The 20,371-nt window shown below is 35.9% G+C and overlaps 2 protein-coding genes across 2 annotated transcripts; one reads left to right on the top strand and one right to left on the bottom strand.

The window, feature by feature from the left end:
* Nucleotides 1-851: 851 nt before the first annotated feature.
* On the top strand, nucleotides 852-2,564 carry LOC148877639 (serine/arginine repetitive matrix protein). The gene is made up of 2 exons (XM_088942256.1): nucleotides 852-1,617; nucleotides 1,810-2,564. The coding sequence occupies exons 1-2, from the start codon at nucleotides 1,216-1,218 to the stop codon at nucleotides 2,251-2,253; spliced, it is 846 nt and encodes a 281-aa protein (XP_088798382.1). The 5' UTR covers nucleotides 852-1,215; the 3' UTR covers nucleotides 2,254-2,564.
* Nucleotides 2,565-3,570: 1,006 nt separating this feature from the next.
* LOC148877638 (auxin response factor 15-like) lies at nucleotides 3,571-10,863 on the bottom strand. Its single transcript, XM_088942255.1, is given in 13 exon segments — nucleotides 3,571-4,026; nucleotides 4,028-4,082; nucleotides 4,390-4,580; nucleotides 4,660-5,588; nucleotides 5,697-5,859; nucleotides 6,825-6,900; nucleotides 6,987-7,106; nucleotides 8,530-8,694; nucleotides 8,767-8,857; nucleotides 9,016-9,100; nucleotides 9,326-9,505; nucleotides 9,849-9,905; nucleotides 10,044-10,863. Coding segments are annotated over 13 exon segments (2,529 nt in total). The 5' UTR covers nucleotides 10,377-10,863; the 3' UTR covers nucleotides 3,571-3,942.
* Between the last annotated feature and the right edge of the window lie 9,508 nt (nucleotides 10,864-20,371).

The raw sequence follows: 20,371 nt of genomic DNA, 5'->3' as shown, positions 1-20,371 counted from the left end.
TAATTAAAAATTATGAATTTGTATATCATATGTATCTTAGAAATTTTAACAAATTTGATATACTTTAAATTAACATTATATTTTTATAAATTATTAATTGATACTTTAATTTACATTTGAGAATTCAATATTTATTTGATTTTTTTAATATTAAAAAAATAAAAAATAATTAAAATATAATAGGTGCATATATTTATTATTTTGGACTCTTGATTAATTGTAATATATTTTTTTCATATATATACCGCTAAAAGATACATTTTATGTATTTATATACTATTTGTGACTATTTTAATCTTAAATTTAGTATTGTTAATGTATTTGTGAAATTTGTATGTATTTCTCTAATGTATTCATGTGTTTTCATACTTTTCATCTATATCCATACATTTCCAAAACGTATCTGTATCCAACTTATCCAATACAATATCTGATACCAAAACTTTAATCCTTGATTCTAATAAATAATGACTGCTAAAATGACATAAGCAGCCATATTGATCTAAATCCATCACAAGGCCATATAAAGACCCTAACAAAATTTTTATTATCATGCATGGTCTGCTACTCTGCTCTTGCCAATCTCTTTGATGGGTCCTAATAGTGATAGGCACCACTGTCATAACCTAAGTGTCAAAAGTGTGCCTGGTCCATCATGCAACAGTATAAAACCTGGAAAGGTTCTTAATTGCAATCAATTAACTTGTTTGTTGTTAAACAGAAATTCGGGACCTCTTTTGTCATTAAACAACATTTGAGAGCCCCCTTTTTGTCAAATTTCCATTTTATTAACACTGTCTAAGCATTGGCCTTGCTGTCGCATCAGAAGAAAGAAAAAAACAATTGAAGACCCTGCTCTGTTGGCTGTTACTTCATAAACAAAAAAGAATCACATGGGCAACGCTGGCATGACCCCGTCATACGCCTTAACCATTGTCCCCCTCCCACATTTCTTAGTTGTTACAATTAAATGTTCTCTCTCTCTCTCTCTCTCCCTCTCTCTTAAAGTCTTATCTACATATAATATTCATTCTGTACACATACAGAGAGAGAGAGAGAGAGAGAACTGTTCTCATAGAATATGACACCATATCTCACATGGTGTCTTCACTGAGATCCATTCCTTTTCTCCTAATTGGCACAGAACTGAAGAATTAAATCACAAGGGTAAAATTCTACGCGGGTCTTTTGCTTGTAGCAGATAAGCTGGTAGCTATGGAACTTGCTGATTTTTGCGGGTCTTCAGCATCCACAGACGGAAAATTGGAAGCCATGGAGCTTCTGGAGGAGTATTGGTTCTTCGAAAACTTGTTTGATACAAGAACAATCATGGATAAGTCTTCCTCTGATCCTTCTCTTTCACCAAAGAATTGCCAGAAGATTTCTGCCAAGAGCCCGGCCAATGAACTGCCTTCATCGGTAGCTGAAGTTCCGAGGAAAGATAGTTCTGCCCGTCATAGCTTGCGTCGAGCACCATCATTACCACCGTGCATAGGAAGGGGGAGATTGGCTGAAGAAGAAGAAGAAGAAGAAGAAAGGCAACATGCAATGAGCAAATTGACCCGGCAAGCTTCACTCAATTCTTCAGACATCTTGCCACCCCGACATACATCTAAGGTACTATACTATAAACACACTTCAGTCTTCTTCTAATGCCAAGTAATCTAGTTTCTGATCTCTGCAAAACAATCTGAGTGTCAACATACATAGACGATTTAACCAAAGAAAAACAGTCATAATTTATTACTTTTAGACCTCCTCAGTCTTTCAATCTTCGATGTTAATATACTAATTGGGGTTGGATTACAGAATATGACACCAAGTCCCAGCATCCCAAAGCACCGAGCAAGAAGAGAATCCAAAGTCGTCAGCCCAAATCAGGACACCAAGAACCAAGGTTGCTCAAGTAAAGAGAAAATTCCCAAGAGGCTAACCCACAGGAAGAGCAGGAAAAGTCTAAGCGATCTGGAATTCGAGGAGCTACAAGGGTTCAAGGACTTGGGCTTCACATTCAACAAGGAGGACTTAAGCCCAAGTGTGGTTAACATCATACCAGCTTTGAAAGAGAAGACTCAACAAAATTGGGACGAAGACAATAAGGTGAGGAGACCTTATCTATCTGAAGCATGGCTTGTACAAAGATCAGCCTCTCCAATGCCCAACTGGGTTCACAGTGAATCAGCAGGCGACATGAAGGCACACCTCAAGTTCTGGGCCAGGGCTGTGGCGTCTAACGTGCGGCAAGAATGCTGAGTCACTTTACCTGATAAGCACTGCTCAATGGGATGGTATTTTGTCATACTTAATCAAATTATCCTTCGCTTTGAAATTTATGTCGTCTGCAGTTTGCACATATTAAAGGAAATCTGGGAACTGGGAGCGACACCCCTTCTCAGAATCAGAAATTAATAAGAAAAATGAAAGATCCAGCAGAGTCCCAAAGCACAAGATATCTCGCACAAACCCTTCAAAATTGATTATTCACATATTGCAACTTGTACAATATTATCAAGATCCTTTCTGTTCTAAGTTCTAATGCCAATGTCATGTTCTTCTTCAGTCTATTTGCATGGTGAATAGGTTGATTCCTTTCACCAGCCTTCCACACCTTACAACTAAGGGCTGGGTGGCTGCCCATTGCACAGTTGGACACTGTCTGATGCTTGAGCTCCAAGTGTCCATCAGTACGATGCTTGGAAGGGCGCTTGCGTCTAAGGAGAAAAATAATTGGACTCAATGAAATCCAGCTCATGCTATTTTCTTGCATCTTCAACCACCTAGTGTCCTAGTCTACCTGCAGCTGCAAACAGTCGATTCATGATGACCCAACCCAGAGGTTTATTATTGGTGGTGGATCATCAGGACGAGGATCAGTACAAATTTTGAAAGTTTTGTTTCATGGTTGGTGCCAATTTGCACGGCTAATTTGCTGTCCTAGTTGTCCCCGAGGAACCATGTTTTGGATCATCATGAACCGACTGTCTTGCAGCTACAGATAGACTAGAAGCCAGTACCCACGCATTCAACTGTCTGAGAAAACCCAGAAGCCAAGGCACTTCTTCTTCTTCTATGGGGCCCAACTCAGAGTCACCAAAGCACGGCTAATTTGCTGTCCTAGTTGTCCCTGAGGAACCATGTTTTGGATCATCATGAACCGACTGTCTTGCAGCTACAGATAGACTAGAAGCCAGTACCCACGCATTCAACTGTCTGAGAAAACCCAGAAGCCAAGGCACTTCTCCTTCTTCTATGGGGCCCAACTCAGAGTCACCAAAGAACTGGTTGAGTAGTCAAGTGCCAGTGACATCTTGTCATTCAAGAACCAGCTGGTTACAGCCTTCCAGGCAAGCTAGCTAGTAGGCTAGCTACTGCTGAGTGCTGCAGAGACTTAATTCGTATCGTGCTTGGCTTAATTAATAACCGACAAATTCATGTTGTTTCACTTGTTTTCTGTCTGGTTAAAGGCAAGCTTCAATTTGCCAACAATTTCCTTTGTCTGTCTGCCTAGAAGAATCGCATGTCTTAGCCTACATCTATAGCTACAAACATCTACTCATCTATTGGGAAAGATTTGCATCAGAGAGCATTGAACTGACATTCATACTACAAAAATACCCGTATGAAAACCCATCATCGTTTTCATATAGCAACAGCATTATGAACCTGACATAAATTTCACAGCAAAATAGCTAGAGCAGAACATAATCTAGAGCTTATCCCCCCCCCCCCCATAATCAAGGGTCCTATTCCAATGGTTCTTCAGATTCAGAAACAAGGAGGATTAAGAATACTCGGTTGATTGCGACCCAGTGTAAACTAACAGATACATAAGAGTGATCCATCCAGATTCAAGATCGTCATGAGACGGGATGGACCCTATAAGCAAGGTAATGAAGTTAGTTAAATTCATATCGCTGTTGGAGAAGAATTATGGCATCCCCATCAAAACTCAGATATATGAAAGACCTCAGGTGATTCTTCCAAGCAACTACAAGCATCGTCGTCTGCCACCTCAGGGGCTGCCACTATCATCTTTGTTACACGCATATATCAAAATCTCGGAAACAATGTTGCAGAATTCCCTGCAGATTCATAATAGTTGTGAATTAAGTAAAGCCATGCAGAGTCTTCAAAGGAGAACAAAATCATTCGGGGTAATGTAGAACAAATCCCCGAGGAAACCAGGCCATGGTAAGAAGAGTGCAGGCATTCCAAGGATATCTCCAAATTACACAAGAATACATGCAGGGTTATGTCAAAGCGTTTTCCTACATAAGCAAGTCTATCATTCCTGCAGTCTCGAAGCAGAGAGCAGGAATTAACTTCACATGCTGCAGAAATTCAAACCTCTCGGCCAAAATTATACAACAAAGCTATCATGCAACTTACTGCCATGGACCATCTCCAACTAGCATCACATCATCCTCATTATCTGTATAAACAACTAGCCATCCTTTCTCAGGATCATTCAAAAGCCCTTCCATGTCAAACAGACGCTCCAACTCAGAAATCAGATCATCATATCCATCAAGCTTCGTTAGATCAATTGCCCTGCCTACAACACTCCCTTGCTTGTGAACCTGCAGTTTTTGTCTTATAACGAATATTTCATTGCAAATATCAAAAGGCATAGGTCTTACAAGCACTCAGAAAGCTTACTTTTGTGCAACTATTTCCCACTGATTTGGCCAACACAGGGGACTTCAAATGTGATTGTTTTTCTTCAGATGGTTCAAGTGAAGGCTCCAGATTCAATTTCTCATTTGAAGGAGATGCAGCTGGAGCAGTTGCATCCTTCTCATGTGTTGCACAAGATTCCTTAGTTAAAGTAAAACCAAATAGTCTGCAACCACTGCCACCTGTCAGAAGCAACTCTTGACTACCCCCCTTTAAAGCTGGTTGGCTTGCAGGAGAAGCATATTGAGAACTCGATTGAATATGTTCTTTAGAAGGATTTGTCGTATGATTGCCTCCAAGTTCTTCCATAGAGTGTTGGCCACACAGTGAAGATGGTACTATTTTCACACCTGATGTTTGAGAACCATACAGACCACAGTAGTTACCATCCACCCCCTTCTGATTATTGATGCCATAAGCAGAGTGAGGATATAGAATACTTGTTTGCTGGAACATTAGTACGGAAGATGGAGAAGACACTTGCACAGATGGTGTGGAAGGTTGAACATGATTATTGAAGCCCTGCATCAGTGTAGTCCAACCATTTCCAGCACTTGACATGTGAACCCCATCAACATTTCCAAACCTGCCATTTTCATAGGCCAGATTGGCTCTTCCATATGGTGATTTTGGAAATATTTCTTGACCTTGCAAGACCTTATGGAACCTAACAGATTCACTAAAGCCTATTCCTGTAAATGGATAGTCTGTATTTCTAAGTGGGGTTCTTATGCCACTTCCTAAAGCAGCTATCTCGAAACTGTTTGAACCGGGATTGCATCTCCATGTCTCAGATGGATGATGATTCCGTGCATCAATACCATCAGGAGTACCGAAACCCAAAATTTCTTGACCTTGCAAGACCTTCTGGAACCTTAAAGATTCCCTAAAGTCTGAAAATCCTGTTCCATCTGTAAGAATTTCAGTTCAAAAACAATTAAATGTCAGGAGAGGGGATAAAAGATAAGACAAATTCCTGTGAAAAAGGATCTTGTTGGAAGCACAAAACAAAAACATACTAGGAACTGGAAAATCTGGTTTGGATGAAGGCAGAGTCATCCTGGTTTTTTTTGAACCAGGTGCAGACAAACTGCTGCAAGCTGAAACTGGACCCAATGGCTCAATCTCCCATGGAGAAACCCTATTATGCCGATTTGTCTCAAGATCATCATCCCACCTCACCTGTAGTACTTGACCAGAGATCAAGTTCCATTAATGTGATAACGAGGCTTAGGAATATGTACAATTCAGATACATCATTTCAACAATATTAAAAAGAGGGAGAAATAACATTTTATCCAAGCAAGGAAGTATGAAAGGTACAGAAAGAGAGAGAGAGAGAGAGAGAGAGAGAGAGAGAGAAAGGACCCTTGGGTCAAAGATAAGAGATCTGATTAACTGTCAAAAATTAGATTAAGGGGCCATTTTATAACAGCTGAACACCTCACCTGTAGCACTCAACCAGAAGATCAAGTTCCATTAATGTAACTGATAATGAGGTTAGGAATATGTAGAATTTAGATACATCATTTTAATAATAATAATAATAACAACAACAACAACAACAACAACAACAACAACAACAACAATAATAATAATAATAATAATAAGGGAGAAATAACATTTTAGCCAAGCATGGAAAGTAAGAAAGGTACAGTGCGAGAGAGAGAGAGAGAAAGAGAGAGAGCAAGGACCCTGAGGTTAAAGATAAGAGATCTGTTAACAGTCAAATTAGATTAAGGAGCCATTTTATAACAGCTCAATATGCTGAACTGAAAAGCTTATTTCTTTGTCTTTTAGTGAATAAGTCTGTCACAGATGCTAGAATTTGGACAAAGGACAAGAACTTAAGATCACAACCTTGGAAGAAAATAGGGCACAAAAGCCACCAAGAATGGAATACAGACTTTATTACTAGTGGTGGAGTGAAGCACCGACTTTCTTCATTTAGGCATCATGGTAGTCCTAGGATCAACATAGGTTTTACTTGTCTGACATTTTTAGTGTTTATTTTCAGGGGCATTTTGGTAATTCTACTTAATGTCATAGTCTGATAGGTACATGTTGTTAGTGTGCATATATGCATATGTGAAGCATACACATTTGCAGTCTTAAGTCAAGGATATTTGGTAAATATGTGAACATACCAATAGGCATCTCCATTTTGAGCCAGGCCATCTAACAGGATCCATATCGTTAATCCCAGTTACCAGACCAGTGTATCTACAACCAAAAGACAGATAAATAAGCATGCTTCTTTGACATTGCACTAAATTTGAATATCTTGCAAGAAATAGAATATGCCAAACCTTCGCTCAGCTGCATCTTCAGTTTCAAACCTCATTTTAAACTTCATTCCAATAGAAAATGGCAGTTTAAGGCTCTTGTGAAATTTACGGAAAGGAACTATGAACTCAGACTGGCTTGCCCTGTAAAAGATGAAAGTGAAGTTAAGGTGCATTTATAAACTAATAGGAAATAAATGTGTAGAAATTCAAGTTAGCCCCTTAAAAAGCAATGTACAAACTACAAACATCACTTCTGCAATTTGATGGCAATAGAGTATCAAGATGTTCATCAAGTAACTAGAGAACTAACAAAAATTACTTCTATATGAGACTAATACAACATGATGTTTGAGGAAATGCAAGGCGAAGTGGAATGACGGAAGAAGATATAATAGTTGCCAACTATTGAACAAATGCCAAAAATGAGCATTTAGTGTCGAACTTGTCTAGATAACAGTAAACAGAATAGCATGTAAAATCATTCAAGAAAATGGTAAGCATAAGCCCAGCCCAGACAAGTGATTAAGGCTGGAGAATAACAAACAAAAGCCTAAAAAAGAAATTAGTGGGATTGAGAATATGGAAAATCATGTTATCACAATCAACGAAATATGATCCATCAGGGCCATATGGCCAAGAATATAAGCTTTGCACTTTCAATAATAACCACCACCTAAGTGAAAAGATTAAAATATGGAAAACCATAACCTATCAGATTGTTGACTTTTTTTTGACAATGGCATCACTTGACCTAGTACTAAACTACTAATGCAAATGAAAGATATAATACTGACTGAAACATAGGGAAGATAATCAAAAGCACAAAATCATAAAAAGTTCTAGTTATTTGGCTACTAATAACCTAGGCACTTTAAACCACAGCTTAGCTTATTTTGTAATTTGTTTTGCAATTTAACTGCCAAACTTTCTAGCACATCCAGTACCTGATTGGGCAATGGCACTTGGTTATACTGCCAAAAGTTTGAGCTGATTATGTATATCATTCTGAAACCCCTCCCCTTCCCAAAAAGAAGATGGGAAAAAACAACAGAGTAAAAATTTATATAAATAAATAACTAAAAAACACATCAAATTTCATTCAAGTTTAAATTGTTAAATCACTATGGAATCAGTGGCATGCTATCACTGAGGTCCCACTCTTCTGCCTCAACAGGGACATCTTGTACAGATGTTGTACACAAGCTAAGATGCAATCATTCAAAGCTTAATGTGATTGTATTATAGCAATTTCATCTCCGAACATGTAATCAGCATTTGTTGGTTTGCAATTCATATTACTTTAAGTGCATGGTAGGACAAAAATGAGGCAATGAAATAACCATATGGACATAATCTCATCAAATTTCATGAAAACAAAATAAACAAATGGACATCTTAAACTTCCATAAGGCATAGTGTTAAGACATGAGAAAGATCTAGAAATACCAATGACTAGAAATGACCAATTAACACTCCCCAAATCCAGTTGCACATTTTCATTACAAATACACAGATTCCAATCAGAATATGATATGATTCTATAGGAAAACAAATCAAATGATACCTTGGATTATAGTAAATGTTGAATACACTCTTTGTGGACACAGCACTTGCCACAGCTGTGAGAGTCCCACCATTCATGCTCTGGCTACAGAGAACTGGAAAAGGAATACCACCTTTCACTTGAGCAGCTCTCCGGATTCCCAATCTCAATTCCCCATTGTCACCTCTGTCAGAAAAGTTGAAGATTATCTCCAAGAATAATAGCATTTAAAATTTCTGCAGGTTTAGATTTCTGCACCTGAGAAAGAGGACAGCATCCCCAGAGACTAGCTTCTTCTTATTGACAAATGCACTCCATCCAGTTGTAAGCAAGTGTCTCCGTGGCTGACCTGCATAATTAATGATGATTAGACACCGGAGATGCTTGAAATTTCTGATAGCCAAAATATGCAACTGAAAGAACACCAATACAGTATACAGAGATAGCATTCAACATGACAAGACTACAGCCATGAATGATACATATATATATATATATTGATCATACCCCTGTAGATGTGCCGAAACTTCCACTCTACACCATGTAAATCTTTTGCTACAAGCTCTTGGGATGGTCTTTGTTGCTTATAATCCTGCAAGAGACAGATTTAGAAGAAGGACCACACTCACAGAATACAAGATTCAAGTCAAGGAAATTTTTCAAGCATCTATCAAAGGACACACCAAGGAAGTAATTGCTCGAAAAATAAGATTCATTTCAAGGAATTTGTCCAAGTGTATACCAAAGAATTTCATGTAGAACACTTTGTTGCATCTAAAACACAAGAAATTTCGTGAGAAAACAGTTGCAGCATTACCAGAGGGGGGAAGCAGTCTTCAGCGGCTCGTCGAGGAACGGAGAACCCTCCGTGAGTGCTCGTATCAGAAGCAGTGAGGGTTTTGCAGAACATGTGAGGCGTTGTCAGCTTGGCCGAACCTTCAATTTCCTCGTCTTCACCATCAGTTTCCATGTCTCCTCTCAGCAGTTTCTGCTCAATCTGAATTTTAGGCCATAACTCTGATGAAATTATACACTTAACCAAAGAAAGAAGAGAACAAAGAGCTGCAAAGAAGGTGCAGAAACTGCAAAAGCAAACGCCTAGCAGAGGAAAAGGATTCAAAATCCAGAAAATGCAAAGGAAAAACAGAAACTACAAGGAAGACAAAGATCAAAGCACTTCCAAGCGAAAAATGTTCAGAATACTAAGAAATGAGAAAGAGAAGAAAATAAAATGTTTTCAATACGGAAAATCAAAATTCGGCAAAACGATACAGAAATTGAATAAAGTATATAGAAATAAGATTTAAAAGCAAGGGAGAAAGAAACAGAAGAAAATCTACCTCAGTTTCAGGAAGCAGGGAGACCTGTGCGTAAACTTCATCCGTGGCAACTTCCACCTGCATTAAAGAAAATACATCACACTTTGGGAATAAATCCATAGAAAAGAACAACAAACGGATTTAATTTCGAGAAAGAACCTTACAAAGCTAACGCATTTACAGTTCAACTGAGCTTTTCTCTTCGTTCATACTTACATGAAGCTTGACGTCGACGACGCGGCAGAACACATGAGGCGGAAGATTATAAACCGTCGCCGGAAATTCCGAAATATGCTCCAAGTGCCCCTGTGGCAAGTAAACTACAGCACTTCCTTTCTTCGGCAACGATATAAGCGGCCCCGCACAAGCATGCCAGAGCTCCAAACAGACACCTGCCGACGACGACGACGAACATAATGAAGCTGACGTGGAAGACGCCGACGACGAAGAAGAAGGCGACGAGAGCGAAACGGGTCCGCTCTCGACCACCACCGCCGAAGCGGCGTCCTCGTCGTCGGTGACGGTGTTGAGATCAATAACACCCCCCATGAAACCAGAACCCCTAGAAATCAAATGAGAGCAAGCAAAAAGCAGCGGAACAGTAGTAGTGGTGGTGGTGGGTTGTGGGGAAGGTGATGGATAAGCAATGGTGTCTGCATCTGCATTGCACCCAGACCCTGAGAGCCGCTGCTTAACCTGCGCACCCGCACCCTCTTCAGTGTTTCCAAAAAGAGTCTGATGGGTCAACACTCAAAAGACACCCGCCTCACCATGCGGCCGTACTCCTCCTCCTGTTTCCCTTTTGATTTCTTATCTTAAATAAACAAAAATGAAAAATAGTAAACATTAACGTTAATTAAATTAAAATCAATCCACACCCAGAGCTCATAAAAACAAAATTATCTCTTCCATCTCTCCATTTTCTAACTGTCTCTCTCTCTCTCCTCTTTCTTTTCTCCTTGCTTAGCAACTGCAGCTGGAGCTGCTGCTGCTTCTCTGTCGCTGCTGCTGCTCCTGCTCTGCTCTTTTGTCTGTCAGACTTCTAATAAATTAAAAACCCACAAAGGCTTTATTTTTGTTGATTAAAGTATTAATATTATATTATTATTTTAAGACTTTTGATAGGAAAGGAATAGACCTCCGTTGTCCTGAGACTCCCATTATTTCTGGGGCCGATTTTATTAGACAAATCTTTCCCTACTATTTTCACAAAATTACGCTTATACCCAGAAGTCCAATCCTCCATTCTTCTCCCTCTGCTGCTTGTGTGGTGGTGGACAAAATTGGGTGGACCTTGGATGGACCACAAAACCCAGCAGCCCATTTGATCGGATCCATCAATTGGAAGCATGCAAAAGATACTAGTGAAGAGGCTCGAGACATACAAGTACAGAGCCAGCAAAAAGGAGGAGGTCTTTATCAAAGGCCATCGAAATTAATTGCATAGAGGTCAAGAGGAAAGCAGAGAGAGAGAGAGAGATGAATAGTGAATACACAGCAAATGAGCAAAGCCCATCACAGAAACAGCCAACTGAGGTGGATGCTTGGAGCTTTTGAAAATGGGTTGAGTAGCCCAGACAAAATGGGTTGCTATTCCATCAATGCCCCTATAGCCCACATCCTAGCCCTTTCCCCTTTATCTCATTCATCCCTTCTTTTCCTCAGCCTCTCCTTTATTTTCCCGTCTCTTTTCCTCTTTTGCTCCCTCCCTTACTTCACTCCTTCCCACCCACCGCACTACTTATTATTTTTATTCATTTACTCTTTTTTCTATTTCTCACTTTTCAGTACCCCCTTTGAGAAAGTCCATAAAGGCACAACCAAGTTATTTTATTTTATTTTTGTTTTATTCTGCCTCCTTTTATTATTCAAATTATGTGTTCATTTTGGGTAAAGTCATTAAACATTATTTTATGAGTTATACCCATTTTCTTATATCTATTCATACAAGTTGATATCGGTTGGGTGTTGCCTTTTTCTTGATAAGTATTTAATTTCTAAGGCATCTCATTGATGGTAGATTTGTTGGGTATTTCTGAAATTGGGGAAATCTTTTGTTGCTATATTTTAATTGCCTAATAAATCTAAAAATGGGAAATAACAATAAAAAAATATTTGTAGCCCCCTACCATTTAGTAAGGTTGTTGGAGGATGGAAATTTTTTTTTTTTAATTTGATGGGCACTCTCTTGATTTAAGATCGGGTATTGTAATTTATTTATTGAAAAGTATTAGGGTTTGTGGTTAATAGTTTACTATGTGAAGATTAGCTTCAAATCCAGTTTATTATATCAATACTCCCAAACTTGACCAACTAAGGTGGAGTCTCAAAGAATTCTGTAATTCTTCTTGTTTTCAAAATTCTTCCAAGAACTAACCTCCTTTCAATGACTTACAGGTTAGTTGGATTGGGTGAAATAATAATTTGTTGTGATTCATGAATCATGAATACAAAATAAATGTTATCTACTCTACTGATAGCATTTAAAGTAGATATGAACATCAACCTGTTAGATGCAGAAGTTCAAATTAGCATGTTCTTGGATATGTTCATGAATTTCAACTATAGCCATGTAGAAGGGATGAAAAGGGTCAAATGGGTTTGAATTTAGTCAAGATTAGAAATTCATACCATAAAATTAAAATTCATTAAGTTGCAATTAACAAACCCAAAATCCAGGAAACAAAACAAGAAAAACAAAAGGCGACCATTAAAAAATAGTCTTCACAATTACGGGCATGGCTTCCACCATAAATTTCTTCTTGGTGAGTCTAGCTTAATCATTTAAATGGAGAAGAAAATAATTTATATAGAATAGATAGGGCATTTACATGTAGAAAACATGGAGATATGGTTAATGGGTGTAATGTTGTGTTGATTTACCAAATATGTCCTTAATGAATCTTTCTTTACAATGATTCCTTGAACCAACACTACACCGATATGGTCAAGTGATTTGCCTCTTTTTGCGATGCTTAATATATACTTTATTTGTCCTTACTTTACTTTGATATATCCAAAACCAGGATTTTTTTAAACATAAAATTAAAAGCATGATAAAACAAATTAAGTTAAGCTATACTTAGATTTTCGCATAAATGGTTATAATTTGGTCAAGAAAGGGCTTGGGTTGCATAGAGGAGTGTGTGGAGGCCAAGGGTTAGGCCTCACATTTAGGGGTGTAAATGGATTAAATTCAAATCGGACCAGGCCATATCCAAATTTGAATCTGATTAGAAAATCTGATATCTGAATTCAGTTCAATATCTGATAGATATTGAAAATTAATATCTGAAATTCTGAATTTGGATCTGATTAAATATTCAAATATTTGATTTGATTCGAATTCGATTAATTAATTATTTTAGATAATCAATAAATTTATAAACTAAATATTTATTGATATAAAGTATATAAATATTTATATAACTTAATTATTATATATATATAAATTATATAAAATATTTTATATATTATATATAAGAATTAAATAATTGATCGAATTCAGATATTTGTCGAGTTGAATTAGGTCATATCCGAATTCGAATATGATTAACTATTCAGTATGAATAGGATATCTAAATTTGACCAATTAGATATTCAAATTATCCAAATTCAATTTGATTATGTTGAATATCGAATTTGAAATTGGATTTTTGAATATCGTTTAAACCTCTAATCACATTCTCCCCTTCTCTCCTTCACACATATGAAATATTAAAAACCCTTTATGTCTTAATCTTTCTTTATTAAAATCATTCTTAATTTTTTTCCTTAGTCACTCTCTTCAATAGCCAATGTTTGTAACATCTCTCTCTTCCCCCACCCTCACCCCTAATTAAATCTCTTATTTTCTACTGAATTTCTTTGGAGCTCTTTTGACCCTATTTAATAAAACATGGGTATAAATTAGATGAGTTAGGTGGGGCTAAGGGCCAACCCTAACCAACCCTCAACAAGGACCTTAGCACAGAACTAAAACGATGTCAAAACCTAAAAATTCCAACCCATACCTATCTAAATTTTGTTATAGTTAGGATTCAATGAAAGGGCCTTTCATTTACAAATGCAAAAACAAAAAAAAAAAATGTGGGTTGTATAGCTAACATTAATTTAGGCAAAGTCTAAGTTGGCCAAGGAAAACAGTGTAATTAGTGGATATGGGTATTTTATCTACAAATTAATTTTTCTCTTTTAAGTGATATAAATAAATAAATAAATAAATATACATATAATGTTAGAATTTGGACAGTTGATCAGCACAATGAGTAAGCAAATAAGCAGTGTGAAACATCATTTATTCAACGGCTATCAATGGGGTCAGTAGCATACTCAACAAAACCATTCCCAACCTGCAAAATTATAAAGTCAGGGTCTGTATTATGTATCTCGATTATAATTTGGTCAAAACAGGTTTGGGTTGCTCTGAACTGATTAGTGATTAAGATCCAACTATAAAGAATACTTGCAAATCATAAAAGTTAAATCACATATTCGCTAAGAGTTTTAACTTTTTACTTGTATGGTTGTAATATCATCATGCCCAAATGTGTCAATTTAACAAATTAATAGTTTATTATTGAATAATGGTTTAAAAATATGGCTGTCAATAATAGCTGGGTCTTATCAAATCAAATCCAATAGTCCAGATTAATAATTGGACGGGTTCTGTAGGATCTGGTTCAGAACTGGGTCTACCTTGAGTCGTACTAAATGTGACTCGTTTACAACAATATCATTGTACACCTATCCTGGAAGTATGTTTATGACGTGACAGAGTGTAGAAAACTTGTTCTGTTAAGAAGGCCATGGTGAAGAGCTTAATCCCCATTTGTCTTGAATATCCTTTCGCTTTTGCTTCAATAAGAGTGATGTTTTATGTACCAAAAACTAGACAAACAATTACATTGATTTAACTCAATTACAATTTCATATTGGCAATCTAAGCTTAAGGAAACCACTCAATAAAAAAAAAAAAAGGAAAATATTAACCAAATATATATCATGTGTGAAACCCAGCTGGACTGAGATCTTTGAGACAAAAATAAAGGTTCAAATATTTTATTCTTGTAAAATCACTTGTCTTATTTCTTTTTTCATATTCCTATAATGTCATCTACTGGACCCCTAAAAGGAAGCAATTTATTACAGGCTAATAAAAAAAACATAGGCTGAACTAGTACCAAATGATTTAAGTGTTTATAATTTAATAATGAATATTACAATCCTAAAAACATAATTCAAGTAGCTGACCCCATATAGTGGGGACAAAGGTTTAGATGATGATGGCTTCTGATCTTTGATTATTTGCTAAATTTCTTTTACAAAAATGCACTACATAGGCATTTTATTATTATTATTATTATTATTATTATTATTATTATTATTATGTTGTTGTTGTTGTTGTTCTTGTTGTTGTTGTTGTTGTTATTATTACCATAATTTGTGAATATATGAAAGAGAAGTAAAGGATTACATATTTTTCAATTTTTTTACTGTAAAAAAAAAATAGTACGTGCAGTAAATACCACCTTGTTTATAGTATAATAACTGTTTCTCCTAAACATTTGATGAATTGTAATTTTGTCCTCCAAACAAGTATAGCATTTAATGCTATTATTTACATCATTTTTCCATCTTCCTTCTCTTCATATAGAAAGCTGTACTCTTTTGCAATTCCATTTATGGCAGATAGCTATGATTCAATGTAACATTTTCAAAAAAAAAATGCAAAATATTAAGAGGCCCCTCCTCTAATACTATAGATGGGCATTTACCTAAGATAGAATGGTTCATCATTTGACTATTCTCTTGCTAATTAACCACAGAAAAAAATGTTGAAAAGAAAAAGGAAACAAAGAAAAATTCAAGAGAATTCACTCTAATCCTATATGTGGTGAAACCATCCTGTCCTTTTTGGGAGCATTGTCTTAGTCTTTACTGCCTATTTAAGCATAAGTCTAGCTTGGATATCTACTCATTGGGTGGGCTTTTTTTTCTAAGTTTACAATGATGCAATTCTCATAAAATCGATTAGATGTTGGTCCCACTACTGACCTTGCACTAAAATTCTGACTGGTGTGAAAAATGAATTACTGAATAACCATTGGACCATCACCATGTGGGGATAAGTTAATGAACAATGCACAAAAATATTAATGCCCCTAAATTTAATTCTATAAAATTATTGATAATATGACTTTTGGATAAGTTTTTGCTCAAAGCAACAAGAAAAAGAAGCAACCCTCTCTTTTACTTTTGCTCCTAAAATATAGATGAACACTTTAAAGAGCAGGGCAGTACATACCAGTATCTCCTGTGAGTCTGTGACTTTCTTTCCTTAAGGAAACAAGACAAAAACATGAAGACAATCTTTACTTGGCAATTGAAGGGGTTTATCATATTCTTTTATGGCTATGTTAAAGAAAATGTTGTAATTCACTTGATAGATTTTTTTAAGCTCTTACCATTCTATGATTTTCCAAATTCTTTAGGTATGATAGCAGAAAATGAAGAGGCCAATTTGAGTAAAAACTGGTCAATTTAACAATTTTGGCTAGATCAATTGCGTGTATACAATGCAGATTATTTTTGTTTTTTGTTTTCTTGGTGTTTTCACTTGCAAAATTTTAAAATTTTCATTGTCCAAATAAATAGTCTCATAGCTAAATCTACCCACTGTCTTCATCAAAATAATCTTTATCATCACAAAACATCACTCATACCTTAAGAAATTGCATCAATCATGTTTTTTATAGCTTTTAATCTAACAATATATTTTCAACAAAAATGCTGCTTGCAACCTTTATTTATTAACCAAAATTTAGTGGTCCTAATTATATTGGAACTGACAAGTTTCTGTGATTTCAGGGGCATCATCTAGCTAAAGTAGGACTACAGACAGATCGGGTTCTGATCTGGGTTAATTAATTTGAATCTTATCCATTATTTAAGCCAGATTTGAATATTACCGTCTGTTCAAATCCTAAAAGTTGATTTGTTTTAATTCCAATAGGTGATAAAACAAGAGAAAGTAGATTGATGAGATAGTTTGGTCACATGTATAGATTTCTTACAAGTTGAAGAATCTAAAAGGGTTAGGAGTTGAGAGAAAAGGACGTGGGAGGAAGTAATAAAAAATGGTTTAAGCACCCATAATTTAATAATAAATATGACAATAAATAAAATGGAATGGTAAAACAAGGCTCATGTATTTGACCCATGTAGATGGGACAAGGCTTAGATGATGACAATGATGATGATACTATATATTTATAGATAATAATTTTGCCACTGTTTAATATTAAAACAATGAAAAGTTTTAAAAAACCTAAATGAGAAAAAGTACTTACGCACTTGGTCCCATTTATAAAACAGAAAACCCTAAAACTCAACTTTGTTTTTTTTCGAAGTATCCATTAATTCAAAGGCTTATCATGTACAATAAGAGCACGGAGGGAGTCCGGTTCAAACTATCACATAAAGACAACTTTATTGAACAAGCAAACTTCGTGATGCAATGTGCAACCTTGTTGGAAGATCGCCTAACATGATTGAAGGTGCACCTAAAACTCAACCCTTCATGATCTTGTTTGGCCACAAGCACTTAATTACACATCTCATGGAATTAATGGGTTTGTATTAATTGATAGAAACAAAGTAACATAGTAGAGGTGGCATGAAACACAAGGGCGGAGCCAGGGTGGTCAATCCACCTTATATTTTGGCCCCAATTTATCTTTATTAACACTTTTGGTCCCCCTTAATTCATATTTATTAGCTTTTGGCTAGGGGTGGATTTGAGTCGAGTCGAGCCTTCGAGCTAGAACATTGAGTTCGAGCTCGGCTCGAGTCAAAACCTCATAAGTTCGAGCTTGGCTCGTTTCGAGTTCGATTTGAGGAAAAATATTTTATAAAAATAAAAATTATATAGAAAAAATATTTTTTATTTGATATTTAAAAAATAAGAATTATAATATTTTTATTTGATATTTTATATATATTCGAGCTCAGCTTGTTTATTAATCGAGCCTCTAAATTGGGCTCGAACTCGGCTCGAAGTTTGGTTAAAACTGAGCCAAGCTGAGTTCGAGCAGCTTGTGAAAAACTCGGTTCGTTACCACCCCTACTTTTGGCCCCCTAACAAAAGATGGTCTCCTATCCGATGATGATAGAGCATTTAATTAGTAGTGTAGATCTATCGCATCCATTACAACATCTTTAATGTTGTTCACAAAGAGAACTACAGAAGGGTGATGATGAATTTGAATACCAAGTTTGTAAATTTGTCAAATATCAAAATGAATTTGGACATTGCAAATATGGATTGTGGGGGTGGGGCAAAATTCAAAATTCAAATCAAACCATTTACTAAGGCTCAATTTGGAAGGAGTACAAATACAAATATGTAGAGTGCAAAGCCTTATATTTTGTATTATTTTGTATGAATTTGTACTCCTTTCAAACTAAGCCTTAGTAATCATAAGTAAAATTCCTCTTTGGAATGGATAAACCCAAATTATAACTAATTATTGTACAAAGCCATTTTGTAGTATTTACATAGAAATAATTAAGGTTAAATTGATTATTGAAGATCAACTTAGGCATGACTTAGATAATCTATTACTTATCTCAAATGTATCTATATTTCATAAAATTGCTTGTATTTTCCTCATCTTCATTTTAGTTTAGGGAAAAGATGTGATACTAGAAAGGCTTTAACCAATCACAATCCTCCCCTAACTTTGATGAAAACCCACTTGATTCATTACTACTTTTGTGATATGGGTTGATTGGCTGTAAGCTTTTTCTAGTACCATATCTTTCTGGCACCATTGTCAAACCCGTTAGTTTATGAGCTTATATCTTCTCAAATGGTTTGGCTATGTTATAAAGGCTATGTGACAAAAAGAGATTGTTTCGGGTTTAGTTTGAGACTTCACATATAGCCATTTATTGCCCATTTATAGATCTACTAATTAAGAAGTTGCTTATGGGTCTAGAATCATGCTTTAGCTTGTTAGCTTTGTTTGGTTGGTAAAAATGACACTTGCAAGAAGAAGAATTACTATATTCATTAGAAGATACAAAATTATTAACAAAATAAGACTCATCACAACTAAATTTGGTAAATTAAGTTTCCTTCCCGATTGATTGTAGTCTAACCATCAAAGCATTAATTCTAATTCGCTTAACTTGATTCGACTATGGATTCTATGGATTCTATATATTACCCCAACCCTGCTCCTTGACTCTCTCTCCTTCCCTTTCCCACTTCTTAAGCCAAGTCACTAGGGGGTTTAACCTATCTTTCATCCTTCCTCTCAACAATATATTTTTCTTGATTTTTCTCCCTTTTTTCAGGTACATCTCTGATATATGATTTGATTGTGATTTTTACTTTGAGTGTTTTTTTTTTTGAGAAAATAACTGGACAAACCATTCTTTCATCCCCATCTTGGCTTTAATTTAACGGGAGAAAGAGAGCAACCCAAGGGAAGATACACATATCATGTAATTTTTTTTTTTTTTTAATTTTAAAGGTTTTTGACTTTTGACTCCGGATCTTCTATCCACAAGAACTCTGCCTACCCCGTGAATAGGGAACATCTCCCCCTGTATAATATTATGCAGAAGATGAGCTTCATGTGTGGCTGCGATAAATGTGGGCAAAAGATTCGGACTCCTTTTGACTTCAGATCCTTTGCCCACAAGAACTCTGCCCATGCCTACCCATAATACATTACCCATTGTGAATTGTGAAAATCTCCCCCTGCATAATGCTATGCAGAGGATAAGCTCCATGTGTAGCTGCGATAAATGTAGGCAGAGTTCTGGTGGGCAGGAGATCTGGACTCTTGATTTTTTCCGTTATTTCTTGGAGATGTAATTAGTGCCACATTATTCCAAATTTCTCGCTTTGTTTTCTAGAGTTTCTGTTTTTGTGAGAATCACATTATGAATGGTATCTTCCACGTCTCCCACTAGAAGAGAGCCCGTTCACAAGTTTGTATTGTGCTTTTATTTTGAGTCTAAACAGTGTTCAACCTGGGTATCCATTAATCTCTATTTTTTTCCATTTTAATATTCTTTTTATTTGTGTCAGAGAAAATGTAGACAACCTTTTTAGGCTCAATTTGGAAGGAGTATAAATACAAATTTATACAGTGTAAATACATACAAAATAATACAAAATACAATGTTTTACACTTTATTTGTACTCCTTTCCAAACTGAGCCTTAACATTGATTTTTGTTTGGAGTACAGACTGTGTTAAGCGATTCTATGTATAAGTTGGCTTTACAAAAGGGGTCTGTGTTAAGCAACTCCCTGTTAAGTAAACCTATGCAAACCTCTCTTCATATTTTTTTTTTTGAGGGGGGAATAAGTAATGTTGTATATGACCTTATATTCTTGAAGTTTTTTATGAAACTCAAATTTTAAAATATAGGTTTTGATCTAGTGTTCCACACGACTCTATTGCCAACAACATAATTGACATGAAAAATAACATATATATTGAAATAAGAAACAAGATCTCCAAT

Source organism: Nelumbo lutea, chromosome 1 (assembly GCF_056320005.1).
Source record: "Nelumbo lutea isolate HS-2025 chromosome 1, American lotus-T2T, whole genome shotgun sequence".
Taxonomy (NCBI): Eukaryota; Viridiplantae; Streptophyta; class Magnoliopsida; order Proteales; family Nelumbonaceae; genus Nelumbo; species Nelumbo lutea.
This window is presented reverse-complemented; position numbering and strand designations above follow the sequence as displayed.